Source organism: Phaethon aethereus, assembly GCF_964289735.1.
Source record: "Phaethon aethereus genome assembly, chromosome: 4".
Taxonomy (NCBI): Eukaryota; Metazoa; Chordata; class Aves; order Phaethontiformes; family Phaethontidae; genus Phaethon; species Phaethon aethereus.
The window spans coordinates 30333908-30356121 of NC_138578.1; the positions used below are offsets into that span (position 1 = coordinate 30333908).

The 22214-nt window shown below is 41.4% G+C and overlaps 1 protein-coding gene across 1 annotated transcript; it reads left to right on the top strand.

Moving 5' to 3' along the window:
• Positions 1-9645: 9645 nt before the first annotated feature.
• On the top strand, positions 9646-21247 carry LOC309404413 (alcohol dehydrogenase class-3; the record flags this gene model as incomplete). Its single annotated transcript, XM_081998884.1, has 9 exons — positions 9646-9816; positions 13673-13774; positions 14715-14856; positions 15419-15506; positions 16342-16561; positions 17122-17382; positions 18156-18291; positions 19227-19365; positions 21223-21247. 9 exons carry the CDS (start codon positions 9646-9648, stop codon positions 21245-21247), a joined length of 1284 nt encoding a protein of 427 aa, XP_081855010.1.
• Between the last annotated feature and the right edge of the window lie 967 nt (positions 21248-22214).

Here is a 22214-nt window from a genome sequence, read left to right on the forward strand (position 1 = left end):
TCCTTGTAACTGCCTAGTACAATGAGTACAGCTCTCAGCAGCATCCTTTATATTTCATTTATATATAAGACGTTTTTCCTGTGGAGAAGAGGCAGCAGAATCCCTTTGCCATGCCTATTACGAAATACACAACTTAGTAAGCCTGGCTGGAAACACAGGTTTAATGCTCCAAATGAACTGGAAGAAAAATATCTCTCAGAGACAGAAAAAAAAATCCCTTGTGTACCCAGCACCATTACCAGGCAGCATTAACAACGTTAGTATGGAAACTGAAGCAAATTATATCAAAGTTACCTATACTGTGCATGGTTGGCTTGTGTTGTAGCTCCTGACAGGACTGCAGATACGGCTCTAACCGTATCATTCAGACAGCTCCTCCTGTGTTTCAGTGTGTGCCCATTGCCTCTGGTCCTGTCACTGGGCGCCACTGAAAAGATCCTGGCTCTGTCCCCTTTGCACCTTCCTTCAGGTATTTGTACACATGGATGAGACGCCCTCGAGCCTTCTCTGTGCTGAACAGCCCCAGCTCTCTCAGCCTTTCCTCTGAGGAGACATGCTCCAGTCCCTTCATCATCTTCATGGCCCTTTGTGGGACTCTCTCCAGCATGTCCATCTCTCTCTTGTACTGGGAAGCCCAGAACTGGACCCAGCACTCCAGGTGTGGCCCCACCAGTGCTGAGTAGAGCAAAAGGATCCTCTCCCTCAACCTTTTCGCAACACTCCTCTTAATGCAGCCCAGGACACTATCAGCCCTCCTTTGCAGCAAGGGCACATTGCTGGCTCACAGTCAACCTGGTGTCCACCAGGACTACCAGGTCCTTTTCTGCGAAGCTGCTTTCCAGCTGGCAGTGACTCCCAGTATGTCCTGGTGCCTGGGGCTGTTCCTCCCCAGGTGCAGGACTTTGGGTTTCCCCTTGCTGAACTTCATGAGGTTCTTGTTAGTCCATTTCCTTTGCGTCATGAGTCTTTAACCTTTTTTAGGTAAAATGACACAGAATTATTTGCATAAGTGTTCTGTGAAGCTTTCATATGCCTATCGTCATTTTCATTACTCGTTTAAGATTTTCTATAACCAAGTGCTTCACTACCAATAAAAGGCAGGCTACAATTGAAGACTTTTTTTTGTGTGCATAAGGCATCCAGTGGGGAGGCCAGTGCCTCTGTTAGCGTTCAATGTACATGTTAGTGAACCCAGATCAACTAAGATGTCACAGCACGGGTTCTTTACTTTCTTTGTAACTGTTGTGGTTTTGCCCTGTCAATGAGCTCAGCTAGCTTGGGAGCAAAGACCCACTTTCCCCTTGGAGAAAGATGAATCCCATCTGACGCCAGCAATGCTGTGTAGGCCATCCCATTATTGACAAACCCCAAACTGTGGTAGTGACACCAGTCACGGAACCATGCATTAATAGACTGGGCCCATCTGTTTCTTCCAATGTCACTGCCTCCAACGGGAAGGAGATGAAAAAAGATAACCTGTGCTTCACATTCCCTTACCAATCGTCCCAAGGCCCTGAAGTCTCTTTTGATTGCCCTTGGACTAAGAGTTGTGGCTTCGTTGCCACCCACATGGAAGAGCAGTAATAGATAATAGTCTGAGGGCCGTACCAGGCGCGGAAGTTTCCTAGTGAAATGGCATGTTCCTAGGGTTACACTGGCATAGTCTGAATTTCTCAGGTGAAATCTTACTGAGAAACTCAGTGTAACTGGCACCTAACTTGCAGCAAAAATGGCCTCTTCTCTGTTCTGAAGGAAATAATAATAGTAATAATAATAATAATAATTATTTATCAACAACACAATAGGTCTTACTCGTTACAGCATTATACTAATGCTTGCAGTAGCAATTTTCAGAGATTTGGTTGATGTATTGTAATTTCTTTTGCATTTTTGAGGAGTTGAGACTAAATGTTTTGTTTGGTACAGTACTGCCACAAATGATTACTGACTTAAGTTCAGCTCCGAAACAGGACATACATGGAGTTTAGATACTTGCATTCAAAAGCAACATCCAAAAAACCCCTTTATTACCTAATAGGCTGGAAGACCAGGCACCTAACTTCAGTATACCCTGTTCCAGTTTTGATCTGACATTTCCCAGGTTTGCACTTTCACCAGACAAGAGCACATCATGCTAAGCACTCTGAATAAAGAATAGAAATGCATCCCCTGCCCTACAGAGCTGTACTGGGTCTGGCCAGGATGGAGTTAACTTTCTTCGTAGCAGCCCACATGGTGATGTGTTTTATAGCTGTGACCAAAACAGTGTTGGTAAGACACCAATGCTTTAGCTACTGCTGAGCAGTGCTTGTACAGTGTCAAGGCCTTCTCCGTTTCTCACTCTGCTCCCTGCAGCAAGTAGGCTGGGGTGGGCAAGAGGTTGGAGGGGAGTACCGAAGCACGCATGTTCATTAATTGGGTAAGCCTGCTTTTGCAGTTCACAGACATTCAAATCTTCTAATCCATGACAGTTTTGTGCAAGTAACATTTGAGGATATTATCAGGGCTGTTCCTGGTAAAGGAGCATATGTAAAGGGACCAAAGATGGTATATGATACCCAGTGACTTATGGATACTAGACTGCACATTCCACATAGATTATTACCAAATATGTTGTTTAAATATTCTGGCAGCAATGTGTAGAAGGATGCAGTGTAACTAGACTTCATTTTAAATTACTTTAAGATCTTACTATAATTCATTCCAGAAGTGATTTTTTTTTTTTTCTCCCAGGAACCTCAGCAACTAAACTTACAATTCAGAAAATCTGCAAATTTTCTACTAGAAAATAAGAGTAACAAAATGATGCATGCTTCAAGAATCTAAATCTAATTCTAAATAATCTTTGGTATCCAGGAGAAAGAAACAGAGAAAAACAATTTGGAAAGATACAGAAGAAAAAGTAGATGCAAAAAAGGATATATATTCTATTTAAAATGTAGATTCCTTCATGACAGTGTTTCAGCAGTTAGTATACTTAGTAGAGGTGTGAAATTTCTGGAAGTGATTATCAGAACAAAGTAATTATAAGGGTCTCCCATTTGCCTCCCAGTTCCTCAGAAGACTGGATACAAAAAGATGCAATAAAGCATCTTGGAGAGTAGGAGTTTATTAGGATTCACACACCTGAATATAACAAAGAAATTTTTCATTTTCAGAGTGTAACTGGATGTGTAACAGCATTTAATGTATGAAATATCCTCTTTCCAGGGCATTACTGAAGTAATTTGCATTGTCATCTTGTCAAGCAAAAACTCCACTAAATGATACTTAAAAATATACAAGCTCGTATAATTTAGTTGACTTCTCACAAATCAGCAATTTGCAGAGTAACACCTGACTACTAACACAGCAATGAAGGTAACCTGACCAAACACTTCTTTTCAAGCAAAACTCATAGCAAAGACAACCAAAAAAAATACCACCAGTGCAGATCTGCCATTTAACTAGTAACAGGTCTGGTGCTTTTTTTCTTTTCAGCAGGTACTCCTCAAAACCAGTGGATTGTTGGGGTATGTTTTATGCAGTATTCAGGTTTTAACATTACTGTATCAGTATATTAGTGCTCAGTGTGGTGGGTGTATTTAACCTGGACAGATACAGAATACTCAGCAACAATTAGGCATTTGAGAGATGTTATATATTCATTCAATGAATTTCCTGCACTCATGAAACATTCATCCATCAGATTTAAAATAATATTTTTTGTGAAATATGTATGTGGCTGTTAAGGCAAGAAAAGCATCCGAAAAGAAAGTGTGACAAGTGGCTTGAAAATTAAAGTAGGGAATCTGGCAGAAAGTCAGACAGGTGTCTATTCTTGGATCAAATTGGTTTTTTTTCTTGTAACCTGATTTATTAGTTAAATTCTGTTTGTTCACTGTTAACAGAACTTGGTTTTATGGATTTTGTTGCAGGTTGGAAGAGTCTGGAGAGTGTACCAAAGCTGGTGTCTGACTATATGGCAAAGAAATTTTATTTGCATGCCTTGGTGTCATATCCATTGCCATCTGACAAAGATCAATGATGCTTTTGACCTTATGATTGCAGGAAAGAGGTAAGTTATCAAGAAATCAAATCTACCTTATACTGTTCATGAGGTGTATTTTAATCATAGAAGCTGAATGTTTTGCTGTCCTATGAGTCTATCATCATGGATGCATTTAAAAAGAAAAAAGAAAAAAAAAACGCCTTCAAACACTCCAAGGAAACCTCATTCCCGCCACTAATTCATATCTAAAAATGAAAATTAACATGCAGTCAATAAGGCTAAGTATTTCCACAGCTTTAGATAGCTGGTGCTGAGTCTTTATGAGGAAAGCAAATGCACACTGAAATCTGTATTGCTCTTTCAAACTGAAGTATGTGTCTGGGCATTTAGGCCACAGTAAGAGAGTTTCAAGAGGAGTTAGCCTACAGAACCTAGAGCTTTCTACATCTACACCCCAGCTGACTGCAGTAACTTCAAGCAAACTTCTACCTTGCTGGAAAAGCTTCACTACTGAACTATATAACCATCATAAGCTGACAGGATAGAGTCAAAAATAAAATTTTCAGCTTACATAATAGAAAATATACAGGATTGGGGCAGACACAAGAAGCATGGAGTGGGAGAATAATTTAACAGATCACAGAGGTGTCTTGATTGAGGGATGTTTGAAAATACTTTGTCTTCACAAATATTTTTGTCATACTCTCTTTCAGGTGTGACTTTACCTGTGTCAAGGGCAATTTACCAAAGAGCAAGGGTAGAAAACTTCCCCAAATTTCTCTTCAGCATGAGGACAGTTTCTCTGGGGTTTCAAAAAAGTTACGGATCCAACCAATTAAGCTATCACTTTTGCTGCCTGCCATAGGACAGCAATGCTACTAAGCTGATGAACAACCCACAGCGATAGGATTGTCTGAAGCTGTAATGGAACAGGAATGTCTAAAGACAGTAAGTGAATACTATACATGTCCAAGTTCCATATACCGATGTTTTGTGTTTGTGGGTTGGGCTTTTTTCTTAAGTTTAAAACAAACTTTTACGTGGCTGATTTTCTTTCAATCGAACTGTCCTCGTTGTCTAAGGATTGATCTCAAAGTTTTGAAGACTCTCACTTGAACTTAAGCCTTATTTTTGTCTGGTCTCATTATTTAACAAATTGATTTAATATTTAATATTTAATATTTAATGTTTGATATTTACTTAATATGTATTAAGAATTAATATATAGTAAAGAAAGTGCAGCTCACACAATTATAGAATGGTTAGCACTGAAAGCTAATCAGGGACAGTAGGTAGCTCTACAGTATTTGAAGCATATTATATAAAGCAGTAGATAGCTTGCTTATTATCGTGTAACATTTATACATGCATACATGGTTGTAGTTTCATTTTTGCAAATGCTGTCGTACTTTTAATATATTTCCAGCACCAATAATTTAATAAATTTCCAGTCCCACAGAATATTACAGCATAACTGTGCAAAATCTTGCCCAGAGAACAGAATTGCCACTGTGAGCGGGTCATTCTGATAAACAGACCTTTCTTTCGGGTGCTAAACATTTGACTCATAACACTGTAACGCTTTTTGACCTCTTTTGAGCAACTCTTATCCCAGTCCATAGCTCTTTGAACTTCTGGAAACCCTTCAGCACGATCAGCAATCACACAGCCCATCATGAACACACAAATGAGTTATCAAAGGTTAACAAACTCCACCTTGTCTGCCAATTTATAATAACTTCTGCACATAGAACTCACTTTGCCCTGCTATAAAAGTTACCTGTAATTCTCTTAACTACTTTTTAAGCATAAAACAATAAGACTGCAGGTAATAAGATAAAAGCAAAGTAACTTGTTAAATGTTTTGAGTTCTAGCACTTCCCTACCAAGAAAACACTACAAGAATTTCCTCCCAATAAACAGTAAGTTCCCCTAATACTGCATGTGTGGCTGCATAGCTTTAATTTAATACTAGTGACACGTCTCAAAAAAAAGTAATCAATTAGCCTAGTAACTCTGTAATAAATACAAACACAAATAGATTTGTGCAGGATTGGCAAAAAAAAAAACCAAACACATGACACTGATATGTTAGAAGCAAACCACCTCTTCCATCTGTACCATCATGCATAAGTTTTGCTCATTTCACAGAAACATTAACTTTTCATTTTTGAAAAAATCTAAGCCTAGATGAAAGAAAATTTGATTGCTGTAAAACAACTCTGCCTTAAGTCAATTGTAACTTGCACTTCACTAATTATTTTGAACTGTTGCTACATGAAAAATTGTGTATGCACTTCTGCGTAGTGGTGAGTTCTATCATTATAGCAGTGCCACCAGGTGGTTACCTGTCACTGCTTTCCCTGCGTACTGCCCATCCACTTCTGACCACCCTGGAAGAGTTGGATTTCAGCACAGCTCAAGCACCTGCCTTCAGCAGACCTCCGTGGCCGAGGTTTGCCCTGTGCACAGCGAGGTGTGTGGGCACATGCATGTGCAGCTGCCAGCTCCACAGAACGTCCTGCCATCCTCGTCGCTAAGCTCTGCTACCAGCCGCAACATGACGAGGGCCAGTGAGAAGCTGTTCGGCTGCCCATTCCTTGAGCCAACAAATGCGTTACTGCTAACTTTCCAGTACCTTGGAGATTCTCCTGCCCCTTTGATAATGATCACTAACTGGGCAGGACTTCAAATTTCAGCAGATAATTAGAGAGCTCCTCAAGTTCTGCGTGGTTCCTAAAACATCACTGGTTTCACAGCTGACCAAATAATTATGTTTGAAAGACATTTATACATACCAGAAGAAAATGCTGTCAAGTGCAAGCAAGGAGGTGCCAGCATAACCCTTCTCCCACTTTTATCTTTAAAGTTTCCCTTGCGTAGTTAGTTTAATATTAACATATTGGAATCAGCACATAAAAGATCAGCTTTTTGTGTTTTATTTGATTTTCAGTGAAAGCAAATACCTGGGAATATTTAATCACAAAACTCCCCAAATTACTTATTTCCATATCTAAAATATTAAAATTTTTTCAGTATCCCAGCCTCGTGTGTCTCTACTGCAAAGCTGTCATGGTCACTTTCATATTGATTTTGAATACATCTAATTAACATGGGCCTTTGTTTTGAAAAGTTATTTTACTTTAGTATACTTTAGTATTTTACAAGGATTAATTAGTGAATACTAGCATTAATTAGTGGAATTATTCCTAAAGTTTTTCTTTGGAACCAACTGTTTCTTGAAATACTGGATAATATTTTAAATTTATGTTTGTATTTTAAAACAAGAATATTTTATTAACTAAGAATTATCCAAAGAAATATCAACCAGCTTTGAACATTTTAAGTTAAAACAATTTTGATTTTTTTAAATGTTTCCATTTTTCAACCAGCTATATTTGTACTTTACAAAAATAAATTTATGCCCATTTGAAGAATGACAAGAATTTCTAATTTTTTTTTTGAGTGCTAACCAAGTATTACTCTCCAGTATTTCACAGGAAAATGTAGGAAAGCTCAAATCAGAATTCAAAAGGCTGTTTTTTAGAGCAATGGCCCACAAAAAGACTGCTACACTCAAGCATCCACAGCTGAAAGCTCTGCACAGGTTATCTCAGGTTTAATTGGATTGTTCTAATGAAATGTATCTACCAGAACTACTTAAATTACACTAGTTTTATTTTGGAAATTGTATTAATAGGAGAAAAGTTACCTCTGGGTCAATCTAGCACCATTTCTGTTTGGGAAAATAAGCCAGGCAATGTTTGTGTGAATGCATTTCAGTTTTGCCTGTGGGTAGGCATGTCAGTCCCCTCCAGCCTCCCTATGCCTCGCCGACCTCTTCACCAGCGGGTGAGGTTGCAGCCAGCAATTACAGCGCCTGACCATCACCTCCTCATTCCGAGGAGAACCACTGGCACTCAGGCTGCCCCAGCACGAGCACCCTGGCTGATCACTTGCATCTTCTTTCAGCATATACTGGCTGCCAAGTTTGCAGATGATTTGTTGCCCTGCATCTTCTTGTACTTTGAAGTCAAACTAAGGTACAGAAAACCCTCACTAAAAACTAACGCCTCCAGGATGGGTACAATAATACAATTTTTTAAAAAAGGAAGGAGAAAAAAAAAAGGTAATGCAGATCCCTAGTTGTTTTGGGCTTTTTCCCCACTCACCACACGGAACAGAGAACATCCTCCCAGGCCTCTCTCCCACATGCTCACAATGCTTCCAAGCCCTCCTCTTTTCTCAGTCCAAACATGCTTCTGATCAGCACGTAACATCTGCTGGAAGAACACACCAAAACCAACCCAAGGTAAAAACCACAGCAGCAGTGGGAGCCTTCACCTACAGAACTTCCCTTATATAAACCTGACACATACGTGACAAAGCATAGGAAGTTCAGTCAAGCGCACAGTGTAGTAAATTAATTTACTTGCATGGTACTGAGAATAAAAAGAAAGTTGCAAAACCACCTACCATGTTCAGGGGCTTCCAATAGTACGCACCAGCACTGGAGGCAGCATCCAACTGCAAGGGAAGGAGAAATGAAAAAAACCCAACCACTTCAAACTCTGAAATTGGATGATGAGCATTAAGGAGTTATGATTCATGTATCTGTGCTTTTGTGTCCCAGAATCAGTACCTGCAGTTTCCAGAACATCAGATACTAAGAAAAGCTGAGCATCTGCGGAGCTTAGCTAAACATATAATGTTTGGAGGCTTTTCGGAAGCACTTACAAACCAGGGGTGACCAAGGGCATGAAATGCACAGGAGAGGTTGGCAGAGACAAATTTAACCAAGGAAATGGAGAAGGCCTGCTTTGATTTCAACAACGGGGTTTTAGTGGTAGCCACTGAAGGAAGGAGAAACACAAACTGAAGTAACTGTGGAAAGTCTCAAGAAGGCCATGGGACAGGCAGCCTGTTCACATGCCCTTTCATTCCTTCTCAGCACCTTTCATCATAGGTGAAACCTGTACAGCTGTTTCATTGCCCAAATTACCTTCCAGCTAGGTGTCAGCTTTCCTGAGCCCACAGATTTAATCTGTATTAGTTACATTATTAAATGTTATTTTTATGTTATTAAACACTGTATTTATGTTGTATTATTAAAGATCATTTTTCCCCCAAGTTGGTGCTGTTGTCTAACTGTGGTATTTGCTGACCTTTGTTAGCATGCCACCAGAGAATGAAACTTCCATTTTTTACTGAGGGGGGGACTTAGCTACACCCTGCAATTCCTCAAGCACCAGCACCTCTCACGTAAAATCCCAACAGCCCATGGCAGAACTGCTCACCCGATCTTAGGCAGCCACGCCTGAAGGCCTCACAAGCAGCCCTTCCTATCCTGCCTGGAGAAAGAAGGTTCTTCAGAAAACGAAACAACCGTGTGAGCTGGTTAACGACCCCACCTTGCGGCGACAGCCCCTCTGCTTCAAAGGCTGCCGGATGGGATCTGAGGGGGCCCAGCCAAAACTGCCATCTCCCTGCAGATCCCTCCCCTATACTGGAGAGGGGCTGCCTTCACCCGGTTTGAAGCACACGACTGCCCAGTAAAGGCTCCACCGCGACGGGCTAGCCAGGCGAGCCTAAATCCAGGTGCGAGCGACCCACGCTGGAGGCGTGAGGGCAGCTCCCACCCGTGGCCAGGCGAGATGCAGGAGGTACCAAGTATCCCCGGGCCGGGTGCAGGAGGAGGAGTCCCCCACAGACAGAGTGTGTCAGGGCTCCCCAGCCCGCCGCCGTCCTCACCTGCGCTCACCGCCAGCCCCTCCCCAGCGGCCGCTCCGCCCCACAGCGCCTACAACGCCCGCGCTGGGGGGACGGTGTGTGTGCGTGTGTAGTGCGCATGCGCGCCGGCGGCGGGAAGACGCGGCCTTCCTCTCCTCTTCCGTCGGGTAGCGGTAACCGTGCGCCATGGCTGGCGGGGTGAGGCGGCTTGCGCGCGTGTGCGTTCCGCGGGGGCGCCCGGGGCGCGCGGAGGGGCGTGCAGCCCCCGCGCGCGGGAGGCTGAAGCGGGCCTGCCCTGTGGCCGCGGCGCTGGTGGCCGAGACGGGCCTGGCCTGCCCTGCCCTGCGGCCGCGGCGCTGATGGCCGGCGGTGCTGGGAGGCTGTCCGCAGCCGGGGGTTGCGGGCCCTCGCTGATGTCTTTGCGCCCGCCTGAACGCTGCAGTGCGAGCCTAAACCGGGGTGCAGGGGCTGGCCTGACGCCTCCTTACTCCTGTCCGACGCGTGTAAGGCATGCGGCGGAAATTAGTGCCGTTATTTACACGTGGGAGGCTCCTGCTGTAAGTATTTGCAGGATTGCTCCCAAAAACACACGCATTGCTCCCCGCCGTGTGTTATAAGCAACCCCCATGCACGGTGTTTGGATCCGAGTGTTCGGCTTGTGCGCTTAGACCGATTGTTAGTCGTGGTGATGGAAGAACGAGCAGAAGACCTTGAGCTTGCAGTGGTTTCCTGCGAGCTTTGGACAGACGTGACTTGATAAGCTTGAAGGAGGGGGAAAAGGGATCGCTGTGCACGCGGGGAGGGAAGGTGCTGGCTCCTCGGTGCGCATTCAGTTGCCACAGGGCAGTAAGGAGCGTGTGTCGGTGAGGTGGCAGGGCTGGGAGGTTTAGACTGGATATTAGGAAAAATTTCGTTACAGAGAGAGTGGTCAAACATGGGAACAGGCTGCCCAGGGAGGTGGTGGAGTCAAAAAATGTGTGGATGTGGCACTTCGAGACATGGTTTAGTGGTCATGGTGGTGTTGGGTTGATGGTTGGGCTTGATGATCTTAAAGGTCTTTTCCAACCTTAATGACTCTGTGAAATAGTTCAGCACAGTTCACCCTGTGTGTGTTCTTCCTGTGGATGTTGAGTGGGAGAAGAACGAATGGGTGCATGTGGGAAGATGCCCCTTTGCAGTGAGAGCGATCACAGAATCGTAGAATCTTTGAGTTGGAAGCGACCTTTTAAGGTCATAATCCTCTGCAGTGAGCAGGGACATCTTCAACTAGATCAGGTTGCTCAGGGCCCCATCCAACCTCTCCAGCAGTGGTGCCAGGCCATTTTCAATACAGCTGGACCCTGCTTGCTCTCAAAACCATTGCCTGGCAAGTTTACTGCATTGCTTTCAAAACATCATGATAGTCCAAACCTACTTAATACTGCTTTAATTTCTTTGCAGGCCTCTAGCACCCTGGGTCTGAGTAGGCTGTGTGATCTCACTTGTCCAGATGCTGAACGCTGGTCCAGGCCAGCGGCAGTTTCAGGGCAGACAGGGCAGCTTCTGTTGCTAACAAGAGCTCCATTTCATCTTGAGTGAGATAGCCAATCGTGCGTATAGCTACAGGCAGCTCATCAGTTGTGTCTCTGTGCTAATATAAAACTGAAGAAGCAGTGAAAATTGAGGGTTTTTTCCCCAGTTGTTGGCTTCAAGATTTTCAGCAAAGCAACAATGGAAAGCTTTGCATATCGAAAGGTCAGGAGATGGGGCTTTTCTGATATCCACTCTGAATAGTCCGTGGCCTTTATGGCTGTATGAACTGAACACAATTTCAAAAGCCAGCTTCTTTAAAAGTTTCTGAATCAGAAGTTACTATTTCAAAATACGATTCCAGATGTGTGATGTTAATTTTAGGAAGACCAGAATTTTTCCTGTAAGGACACTTTTTCTTTTCTCCCCTCTTTAGTCCTGTGCTTAACTAAGCTTGTGGAAATTCAGGTTTTAGAAATGCTCAGTCTCCTGTGTGAGAACGAGTTACTTCATGAGGGGAGGATGAGAGATGGATTGAAAACGAGTAAATGATTTTACTGAATGATGGCTCCTCTTGGACTGTGTGCCTTGCATTTAGATTTCTGGCAAATCATTTGGTTCATTTAGAGATTATAACCAAATGCCCATACTGTGACTCCACCATTAGGAGTATTTTTATAATATTTACCCTGGTAATAAAAAGCAGGGCAAGGGGAATTCATGGTTCTAGGTTAAGGGTGTTTCTGTCTAACCTAGGTCCCTGCCGGCAGTAGGAATGGGTACCTGTTTTCTGTTCCAAAGTTTCAGGTCTTTTAAGGTTGGCAGTATTTATTTTAGCAAGTTTAAGCCAAGGTAAACGTCTGCAGTTCTGCTATTATGGGTACAGCGAGGGTGTTAACTGGTTCTGGCGAAGTCCGATACAGTTTATGACTTTCTGTAGTACTTTTGTTGTACAATAAGCTACCCATTATTTTCTCCTATGCATGCAAGTGATGAATCAGACCTGGCTAGCTCAACAAGTGGTCTTGGTGCTGTTATTTCTTCCAGGTAGAGAAATTTCAAAAAGGCTGGATGACTGTGTGTCTGGTCTTGGGAATTTGCATTAATCCCCTTTCAGTGATTCCACGGGAACACTGCAGCTAGTTTGAACACGCAAAATATCATTTTCTTATATTGGTTTATAATGCGTGCTGTGAAATGCTTCAGTATTTCCAACTGTCCTAGCAATGGCTTAGACCTTGTTTGCATGGAAGAAAATTAGTGCAAGTCTTTTGGTATAACTGAAGTATTCCAAAACACATGGACACTGTTCTGGAGTAGATTACCAAGGGATCTGTTCCAAAGCAGTCTAGTCTGTGACAGCATTCCTTGTCAGGTTTTATGGAGATAAGATCTTTAATTTGATTTCACAACATGTCTGTGTGTCCTGCAGGAACCTATTGCATATCACATTTGCTGAAAGGCGTGTCTGTCAGAAAGCAAAATTCAGATTAATTGATACCCTGCTCATTTTATCCTGAAGGACAAACTCGGAGTCATGCTGTGTAAAACTGACATTTAGGGCTACTCTGGATGCTTACCCTTGTAGCACCTGAAGCTGCTCTTGGATTGTAGTGCTGTAATGCCTGCCGATTTCCTCAGTCAGTCATGCATACGTACCTGTTGATAGGATTGGATTTACAGACCCACAAATCCTGCTCTTTCATCCAGGCTCTGCACTATTTGGCTTGAAAAACTTCCTGGAATGCCTAGGTCTGGTTGCAGAGCAGGATTCGTCATGGTGTTGAGAGCAGTGAATGAAGACTTGCTTAACAGTAATCCACACAGGCTCTACAGAGGTGTTACTGCACAGTTACTCACTGACAATAACCATATAGCAAAATCTCTCTGGTGCCTGTGCATCACTGGAGGGCTTTGCATGTTGGCTGTACGCACACACACACCTCCTTGCCAAAATCTCACTTGGAAGCCGTCCCAATAAGGAACAAGAAATTCACTCTTGATGTGGGTCTCAAACCATTATATGATCTCCAGATTGCTTTCTGAATTTTTCTAAGTTCGAACACTCTGTGCTTGAGGAACACATCTCAAATGAATGCCAGCCTCTTATTTTAAACCACCATTTCTATTATGCAATCTTCCCATTCCTACTGCTCATTTCACTGCAGTATTTGAGTCTCTCCTAAGTACTCCTGGATTTATTATATTTTTTGCTCAAGAAGAGAATAACATCCAAATTTCAGGTCTTGGTTCACTCATTATTTAGCTTCCTGAAAGCAAATGTAGGGCAATTAAGCCTTTGTGTTGAAGTGATGAACTTCAGATTTGGGATTCTTTCCAAAAGCCAGTAGTGTTTCTGTCATTTTCTAACTTGGCTGAACAAGAATTACTTTAAATGAACCATGCAACAGATGTCATCTTTTTTTTGTTGTTGTCTTTCAGGTTATTAAATGCAAGGCTGCTGTTGCCTGGGAGGCAGGTAAACCTCTCTCTCTTGAGGAGGTGGAGGTTGCTCCACCAAAAGCTCATGAAGTTCGTATCAAGGTAATTAAATCAATTGTTAGCTGTATGCATCGTATTTTGGAGCACTAAGTATTAAAGCTGAACAGTTTGTTTACCAACAGAAGGAATGTTGAATGGGTAGCATTAGTTCACTGGTATCTTCTTTACAAAGAGGAAAATTATGGTATTTAGATCTTCTGTTTATGAAAAACACTTTTAATTTCTGCTGATCTCACTTCACAGTCTGGTCTAAAGATCATGGCTAGTTTTGGGGATCAGTGACAGTTGTTACAGACTAAGCTCCCACAAAACACCTGAGCTAGGAACAGCTTTGATCCTGTTTGAAGGGCAGCAGCTTCTGACCTGTTGCAGCTGTGTAACACACTGGATTTTACTTCAGTCAGGCCATAAGTTACTGACTGCTGAGCTGTGATTGTTCTCTTGGGTTCCCCATTCCCAAGTTTCTGATTTGATCAGGACTTTCCAGTATCCCATAGCTGCCAAAATGTATACATTAAGGTGAAATTTCTCTCCGTAGAAAGGGTCTCTGTGTGGTGCTTAAGGCTTAAACTGGATTTATGCAGTACTGAGAGTTCTGTATGGTCTCTCTGGTCATTTTACCTTTGAGAGACTAACATTTCAAATCCGAGATGCCAACCTACTTTGAGACAACTTGGAGCACTGATTTCTAGCTTTAGGAAACCAGATGTCATCTTCTCTCCGTTTCAACATCAGAATTCTTGATGGAAATGAGAAAAGATGTACTATCATGACTTTGCTTCTTCAAAGTAAGAAAAAGTGCCTTGCCTTGGCACTGCTGTGCCTTGCCAGGAGTGAAAGTATGCTGGCCATATCACAAACGCTGCTAGGATTGACAAATTTGTCCCAGCAATTGTTCTGAGTTTCTGACCAAAGGGAAATATTTAGATCTGTGCTGCTATTCTGTTCTTCAGTGTGCCTCAGATTATATATTTCTTCACAGATAGTCGCCACTGCTGTCTGTCACACTGATGCCTATACTCTGAGTGGTGCTGATCCCGAAGGTTGTTTCCCTGTGATCTTGGGTCACGAAGGAGCAGGAATTGTAGAAAGTGTTGGGGAAGGAGTAACAAAAGTAAAGCCAGGTAAGAAAATACCTTACAAATTTTCTGCCTTCCTTAAAAGTGTTACTTTACTACAAGGTCAACTGTCAAACTGTGCCACTGAAATGCTATACTGCAGGAGTTAATGTAGATTTCTCTTGTCTGTGAGATAGAGCACTAATCTATTCAATATGCTCTTGTTTAATGCTTGAAAGAGCCCAGCATACCAATTTCTTGAAATTGGATCAATATAGTTAGAACAGGTTTGTTTTTTTCAAATGATAGTTGTTACCTGTTGGTTTAATTAAAGGGCTGAAAAAAGTTTAATGATATTGTTCACTGTTGATTTGTGGTTGTTTTGTTTTACAGTAACATTCCTGTTTGTTCTAGAATGATGAACTTCTGCTGTCTGCTCAGACATGAGAAAAGTGTTTTATCTCTATAAACAGTGGTACTCTATGCTGTAAACAGTTTTTAATACACAAAGAAGGTTTTAAGTGAACACAAGCTCACATAAAAGCCATGAAAATTGAGTAACTTCATTTTTTTCCTAATGCCTTGCTTGACTTGATAACTAGTCACAGAATATTTTTTTTTTTCTTAGGGGACACTGTTATCCCTCTATACATCCCCCAGTGTGGAGAGTGCAAGTTCTGTAAAAATCCTAAAACAAATCTGTGCCAGAAGATAAGGTCTGTATGCTTTTTATTTTGACAGACAGTATAGTATTTGTCCAATGTATACTCACTCTAATTATCAAAAGTAATTGACAGGAGTTATCTTTGAAGAATAAATCTCTTCATGCATCATTTAATGACTTGTAAAGTACATGTTTTAGGGAGTCAGTTATGCACTACTTTCCATTCTTCCTTAAAATGTCTTTTTTTTTTTTTTTTTTTGCCTTTAAATAAACCTGTTTCTCTGTTTTCATCTATGTGAAGGTGTAAACTGCTAGGTTGTGTCCACAGCTTTGAAAACATAAATGCTCTGACTCCACATTTAATCCATACTTAAGGGAAGCACTTCAGGGAATTCAGCTCTCGGTAGTCAACACCAAAGCTGTCAAGTGGTACAGAACTATAAAGAAAGCACTTTTTTCCTTAACGCCCGCTTCCTAGCTAAATTTCCAGTTCCCATTCTGAAAAAGTCTCCCAAACCCAAACAAAAACTCCAATGACATAGTTGACAGGTGCTATTCAAGGGAAGTGTACTGAAGGCGGTGAAGATGAGGGTGTGGTACCATGGCATAAGCAGTTAGTGCTGGTAGCTAATGAAGTCAACACGTTGATAACAAAGTCAACATGTTGATAAACTCCCATTTCTTTCACTGCTTCCGTGGAGAAATTAACAGCGTGAAGTTTTAGGAGTTTAACATGTAATTTCTGTGAACTCCTGGTTTTTTTTGAATGGTTAAAAAATAACGGTGCAAGTATGCCAACTGCATCTCTGTGCTGCTTAACAGATACTGTCTGGTGAGAGTATTTACTGCTTAAGACTCTGACTGTACTTTCCTGTGTTTGCCTTAAGAATTACTCAAGGGAAAGGACTGATGCCTGATGGTACCAGCAGATTCACCTGCAAAGGAAAGCAGATTTACCACTTCATGGGGACTAGCACCTTCTCAGAGTATACTGTGGTGGCTGATATCTCAGTAGCCAAGATAGATGCTGCAGCACCTCTCGATAAAGTGTGCCTGCTGGGTTGTGGCATCTCTACTGGCTATGGGGCTGCTGTTAACACTGCTAAGGTAAAGGCTGTGGCTGCCTCTGGCTTTTCTCTATGACTATATCTGAGCCCAAGTACACAGATAGCTTAGGGACTAGATTAGCACTGTATACATGATGTAGCAAATTTCTGCTTTTTCTTCCTCTTCAACCGATGAAGTTTAGCTAAGAATTTCTAACTTCTCCCTAAAGGCCGGATCAGGTTAGAAGAACCTGATGCCCTTTAGAAGAAATCCAGGTAGAAGATTTTCCATCCCTTTTGATACCAGATAAATTCCTTTTCCATTTCATCTTAATCTGGCTGCAAGTTATTCTGGTAGTTTGAAGCTCAGGGTGAGACAGCTGGAGCATGAGTGTAGGGGAGGTCATGGGAGTCAAGTCTCTGGGCAAAAAGAAAAGCTTAGTATCTAAAGAGCTTTTGGATGAAATGTCTGTCTAGTTTCCCTTACCTAAGTGATAAAGTCTCATAGCTATATGTATTTGCTTCTGTGTTTCCTTCATTACAGACTTCTTAACCTGTCTTTCCCACTCATGGGGAAAGATGAATTTTCTTTGTTGCTCATGGCTATTCTCGTATTCCTAGGTGGAACCTGGCTCTACGTGTGCCGTCTTTGGTTTAGGAGGAGTTGGGCTGGCAGTTATTATGGGCTGTAAAGTAGCAGGAGCATCCCGGATCATTGGCATCGACCTTAACAAGGATAAGTATGCCAAAGCCAAAGAGTTTGGAGCTACTGACTGCATTAGCCCTCAAGACTTCAAGAAGCCTATACAGGAGGTGCTGGTTGAGATGACTGATGGTGGTGTAGACTACTCATTTGAGTGCATCGGTAATGTTGGAGTCATGGTGAGTGTTTGCATAACAGTAGTACATAGTGGGAGGGGATAGCTAACTGCCACTTAGTTTAGCTAAATAGCAAAATGAGCTGCTCTCTTGTTACAGAAAATGTGCCATGCCAGTTTATTTATTTTTTTAAATAGTAATGATAATTGCTATGACTAAAAAGGCCAATTTACATCCAATCCTAATTATGTAATGAAAGCAGATGCTACTTCTTAGGTTGAAAATGGCACTTGTAATTTACAACCTTTCTTCCTTAATGGGAGTTCTTTGAAATCCTGAGTTTTCTTATGTTGACAGTTGAAAAATTAACAAAACCCACACAAAATACTTTGTACAATAAACAGTAAAATCTCAAGGACCACTTGGTATTTCCCTAATTCCTCAAATAATGAATTTAACCTTTGGAAATGCCTAAGTATTACTGAATGTAAAGCTAGGTTTTCAGGAATGACAACAGCATTCCTAACTGTCAGTAACATGGTCTACATTGTCTCTGATGATAGTTTATCCCAACTCCCAGTGGGAGTTCAGAGTGACTTTTCCAGAAGCCAGATGGGATAAAAAAAGAGCAAAGTCAATCTTAGCATAAGATTCACTTATCAGTATAAGGGGTCTGAACCAATGGAAAATTTAACATAACTTTCAGTGTATTTATTGTTCCTTAAATACTAATGTGGTAATTCATGAACTGGGGGAAAGGAAGTGCAACCTGTGCCAGTCTACACAGCATAAATGTTAGCAATAAACACTCTGCTTTGTCCTATCCATCTGTGAAGAGATCTGCCTTGGAAGCCTGCCACAAAGGTTGGGGAGTCAGTGTGATAGTCGGAGTAGCTGCTGCTGGTCAGGAGATCTCCACACGGCCATTCCAGCTAGTAACTGGGCGGACATGGAAAGGGACCGCGTTTGGAGGTAACTCTCTTTTGATGTGGGGATAAAAAATAATTTGCTATGGGTTAAAGCTGGGAAGAACACAGCACTTTGCTTTTGCTTGTGCAAGAAGTGTACTACTGTCAGGCTATTCATAAATGCTGTGTTGACTTTTAAGATAAAGACTTTTAAAATCTGGTATTCCTACAGACGGGCTACAAATAAACATATTGGTAGGGTATCTCGCATATTTTGAAGGGAGAATACAACTATATGCCATCAGTACTAAAGGAGTGGTATAGAGGGATTGCTTTATAACCAAGTGAAGGTTTGGTTCAGTTTGGTCCAGTGAAAGGACCCAGTCTTTGGGGAGATGGGAACTTACATATTCCTATCACAACAGAAACATGCTTGTGTTGCTTAATCACCAAGCAAACTGTGGAGCTAACATGGCGGGGGGGTGCTATAAAGAGCTTTAAAATAAAAAGGAGCAAGTGCTTGATACACATTTACTGCTGTCAAACCAGAAACACGTTGGGACTTTTACAGCTCCAGATAACTTGGGGATTCAGTAATTGCTGAAGTTCATGGAAGTATCCAACCTTGATGTTATTATTAGACTGCCCTTTTTCCAATTAATACAAAACTTAGTTGGGTTATAAAGATACATAGAGGGGCTGATAAAGATGCCTCATGCATGCTTTCCTAGGTGAGGGCTGCCGTTATGTTGAATGCTGAAATACCTAGTGAAAGGTTAGTGTACTTACATGTTTGGATAATGTTTGCTCTTGCCAGACCTAGCTGTCCTCTTGCATTCCTTACTCACTGCCTGAGTAAGGCAGCAGGGACAAACTGGTCTCAGTTCCTTTTCATATTTATCACAGAAGTGCCTGCGTAAGGGTTGCATTTTTCCTTTCTCTCTCTTTTCCAAGGTGGATGGAAAGAGGAAAAACAAATGCATGCTTTCTGTCTTTCAGGCTGGAAGAGTGTAGACAATGTACCAAAACTGGTGACTGACTACATGGCCAAAAAGATCAAGGTTGATGAATTTGTGACTCACACCTTGCCTTTTGACAAAATTAATGAGGCTTTTGAGCTGATGCATACAGGAAAGAGGTAATGTTTGTAATATTGAAAAGTGTAGAAGACATTTCTTGATGAGACACTGTCAAAATATAGGTTTCCTGCTCTCTGTCATGTTTTAAACAAGGAGGATAAAAGCTGACATAAACCATGCATGTTCACTCTAAGATAAACAAATACACTTTCTCTGAGCTTCTAGGCATGTGCCAAAACACAGGCAGAGAGTAAAAAGCATGTCACGCTGATAAAGGGGACAAGTCTCTTCTAGGCTTCCAACATTGCTAAAACATTCTTCTTCAGAAAAAGAAATTTAAAGAGACTGAAGGGGTGTTCACATTAATACATTTTTACAAGTCATTAAGCTGTTAGTCTATTTTAATTAAATAATAAATTTCAGTGTGTTTTCAAACTATTTAGGATAGATTACCAGCAAAACCAATCAATCACTTTGAATGTTCTTTTAATATGGTACATTTTAATTTTTTTTTTCTCTAGTTTGACCTGGGGTAGAACATTCATATGATGGCTTTATATTTAATATACATCAGTTTCTGCATTTATTAAGACAAATGGCAGTTTGGACTGTTCATACTGCAGACTTAGGCCATAGCTATATTGAACTTCCTAGTGAGGCCCAACTCCACTGCACATTGAAGTGACCCTACTTGCTCATAAAAAAAACGGCTGGATGTGTGGTAAGCCTTGCTGCCCCTACAGCAGTATACATTGCAAGTAGTGATCAACCTGCAAAAGCAGTGCAAAGTAGGGTATTCTTACCAGAGGATATATTGGGTGATGCTTGTAAACCCTGTACAGATATGGGCATGGATGTGCTTGTGGGGAAAACGGGGAACAGCATGGGGATACTGTGGCAGAACTTGTATCTGTAGGTTAAAATCTAACGCAGAAAAAGGGGAAAGGATTAGACAGTTGTAGCCTAAGGTGCAATCAAAGCTTGTCCTGCTGTGTCTTTTCAAGAGCAGGCCCCTTTTAAATGTGAGTTTTAATGAGATGCTCTGTAATTTGTTGGAAACTCAGAGACTCTTAATGAGATAGCTACCAGTGCCTCTAAGAGTAGAAACCAGCTTATTTAGGAGACTAGTTCACATATTTTAAGAATGTGTTTTGAATGAGGGGAAGAATCAGCAGGTGGACAAGAGGAAAAAATTGGAGACATGTTCTAATAAAAACCAAAATCTTTTCCTGCATATTTGCACTAATGCAGGCAACTTCATTTATCCATATTTAGGTTCATCTGCAGATGGATAAATAGTTACCAGCATTATCTCAAGAAACCAGCATGGTCTTTGTATTTGATCTCAATCCATATTCATGTATTGTATGCAACTTTCTCAAAAGTAATAACTTTATCTCATATGTATTCCTGTTTTGGATGAGTCAGTTAACAGTAACTGCACTTGTACTTTTTAATATTGGAAACAGTGCATCTACACAAATTTCATCCAGTAGTTGATGCCCTTTCCCAGTTAAAACTTCTGTGTCATTTCAATGCTTTTTTCTTACATGAGCATGTCCTATGAAACTAATAATGAAAGTTACTTAAAATTCTCCAAGCAGCCAAAAGGGAATGCGTGTAAATATTAATGTTCCTGATTGATATTCTTGACTAGCTGCTGAAAATTGACACTCATGTAGTTTGAAAAAGCTTCCATCTTGAGTAACTTACTGGGGGAGAGACTGAAAAAAACCAAAGATAACAAGCATTACTAACCCATGTTTAACCAGGATTTTTAATAAATATTGCAGGCATAAATATAACTTCATTCTTACAAGAGAGAGAAGTTAAAGTATGTCTTGGCAATGAAGGGGAGGGGAGAAAAGGGGAGAAAATGGACTTACTGGTATTTTTATTTTCTTTTCCATTTTAAGCATTCGAACTGTCCTAAAGCTTTAGAGCCAAACGTGGACCTTCCAGTTGGCCAGCAACATGGTAACTGTCCTTTTATAATGGAATTTCTGATAGAGGGTAGAATCAAGCAAATGAAAACTCACTGGGCCTAAGAAGATGATGTATTATAGGGTGAGCATTCTGAATGTTAAATAACAAAAAATTGGTAACCACTGAATAGTGTTACATAATTAGTATTGGTTGTGCAATGTCTGTTTCTATACTTGTTCTTCAAATTCAATCTACTTAATAAAATCTTATTTCTAAACAGTGTTGGACTTACCATTAAGACTGATTATGATTGCTGTGTCTTACTGTAAAATCCTTAGAGGAAAGCCATATGTGTGTACATGACAGAAGAGAAGACTTCCTCAGAGTCAATATGTGGGAGCAAATGATGTGGGATTCATTACACTAGGCAGTTTGCTAAGCACAGGTGGGCTGAGAAGCAGCATTGGTGGGCTGTAACTGTGCTGAGAGAGGGGCAAGAACTCCCACCAGCTGTCAAGCTTATGAGGCTATTCTAGGACTACAAAGGCCATCCAGTTCTACCTTGAAGCCAACTGTAGAGCAGTGTGGTTGGATGTATGACCTAGGTGTCCAGGTGTACCCATGTTCACTTCAGAAGTCCCTATTCTGCCTTATTTCTTACTTGGCTCCCTACAGTAGCTGTAGGCAGGCCTCTTGCAAAGAAGATAGCATAGACTACTCCAGTCACTTGCCCTAGTAGTGTCCTCCAAGACTTCAGCAGCACAGTTTTGCCATTTCAGTAAACACTGGCACTTGAAGCAGCCTTTGCAGCCAACACTGCAAAATCAGTGTGGGATTGTTACCTCTAGTCAGAAATATGATCATGATACCAGTGAAGCAGGGAACATTACTATTAGAGCAACAGTTTGTTCTACCAGGGAACAAAGAACATTGCGGGATGAAGGCTTTGAGGTTTTGTGGGTTGGTTTGTTTGTTGGAAGGG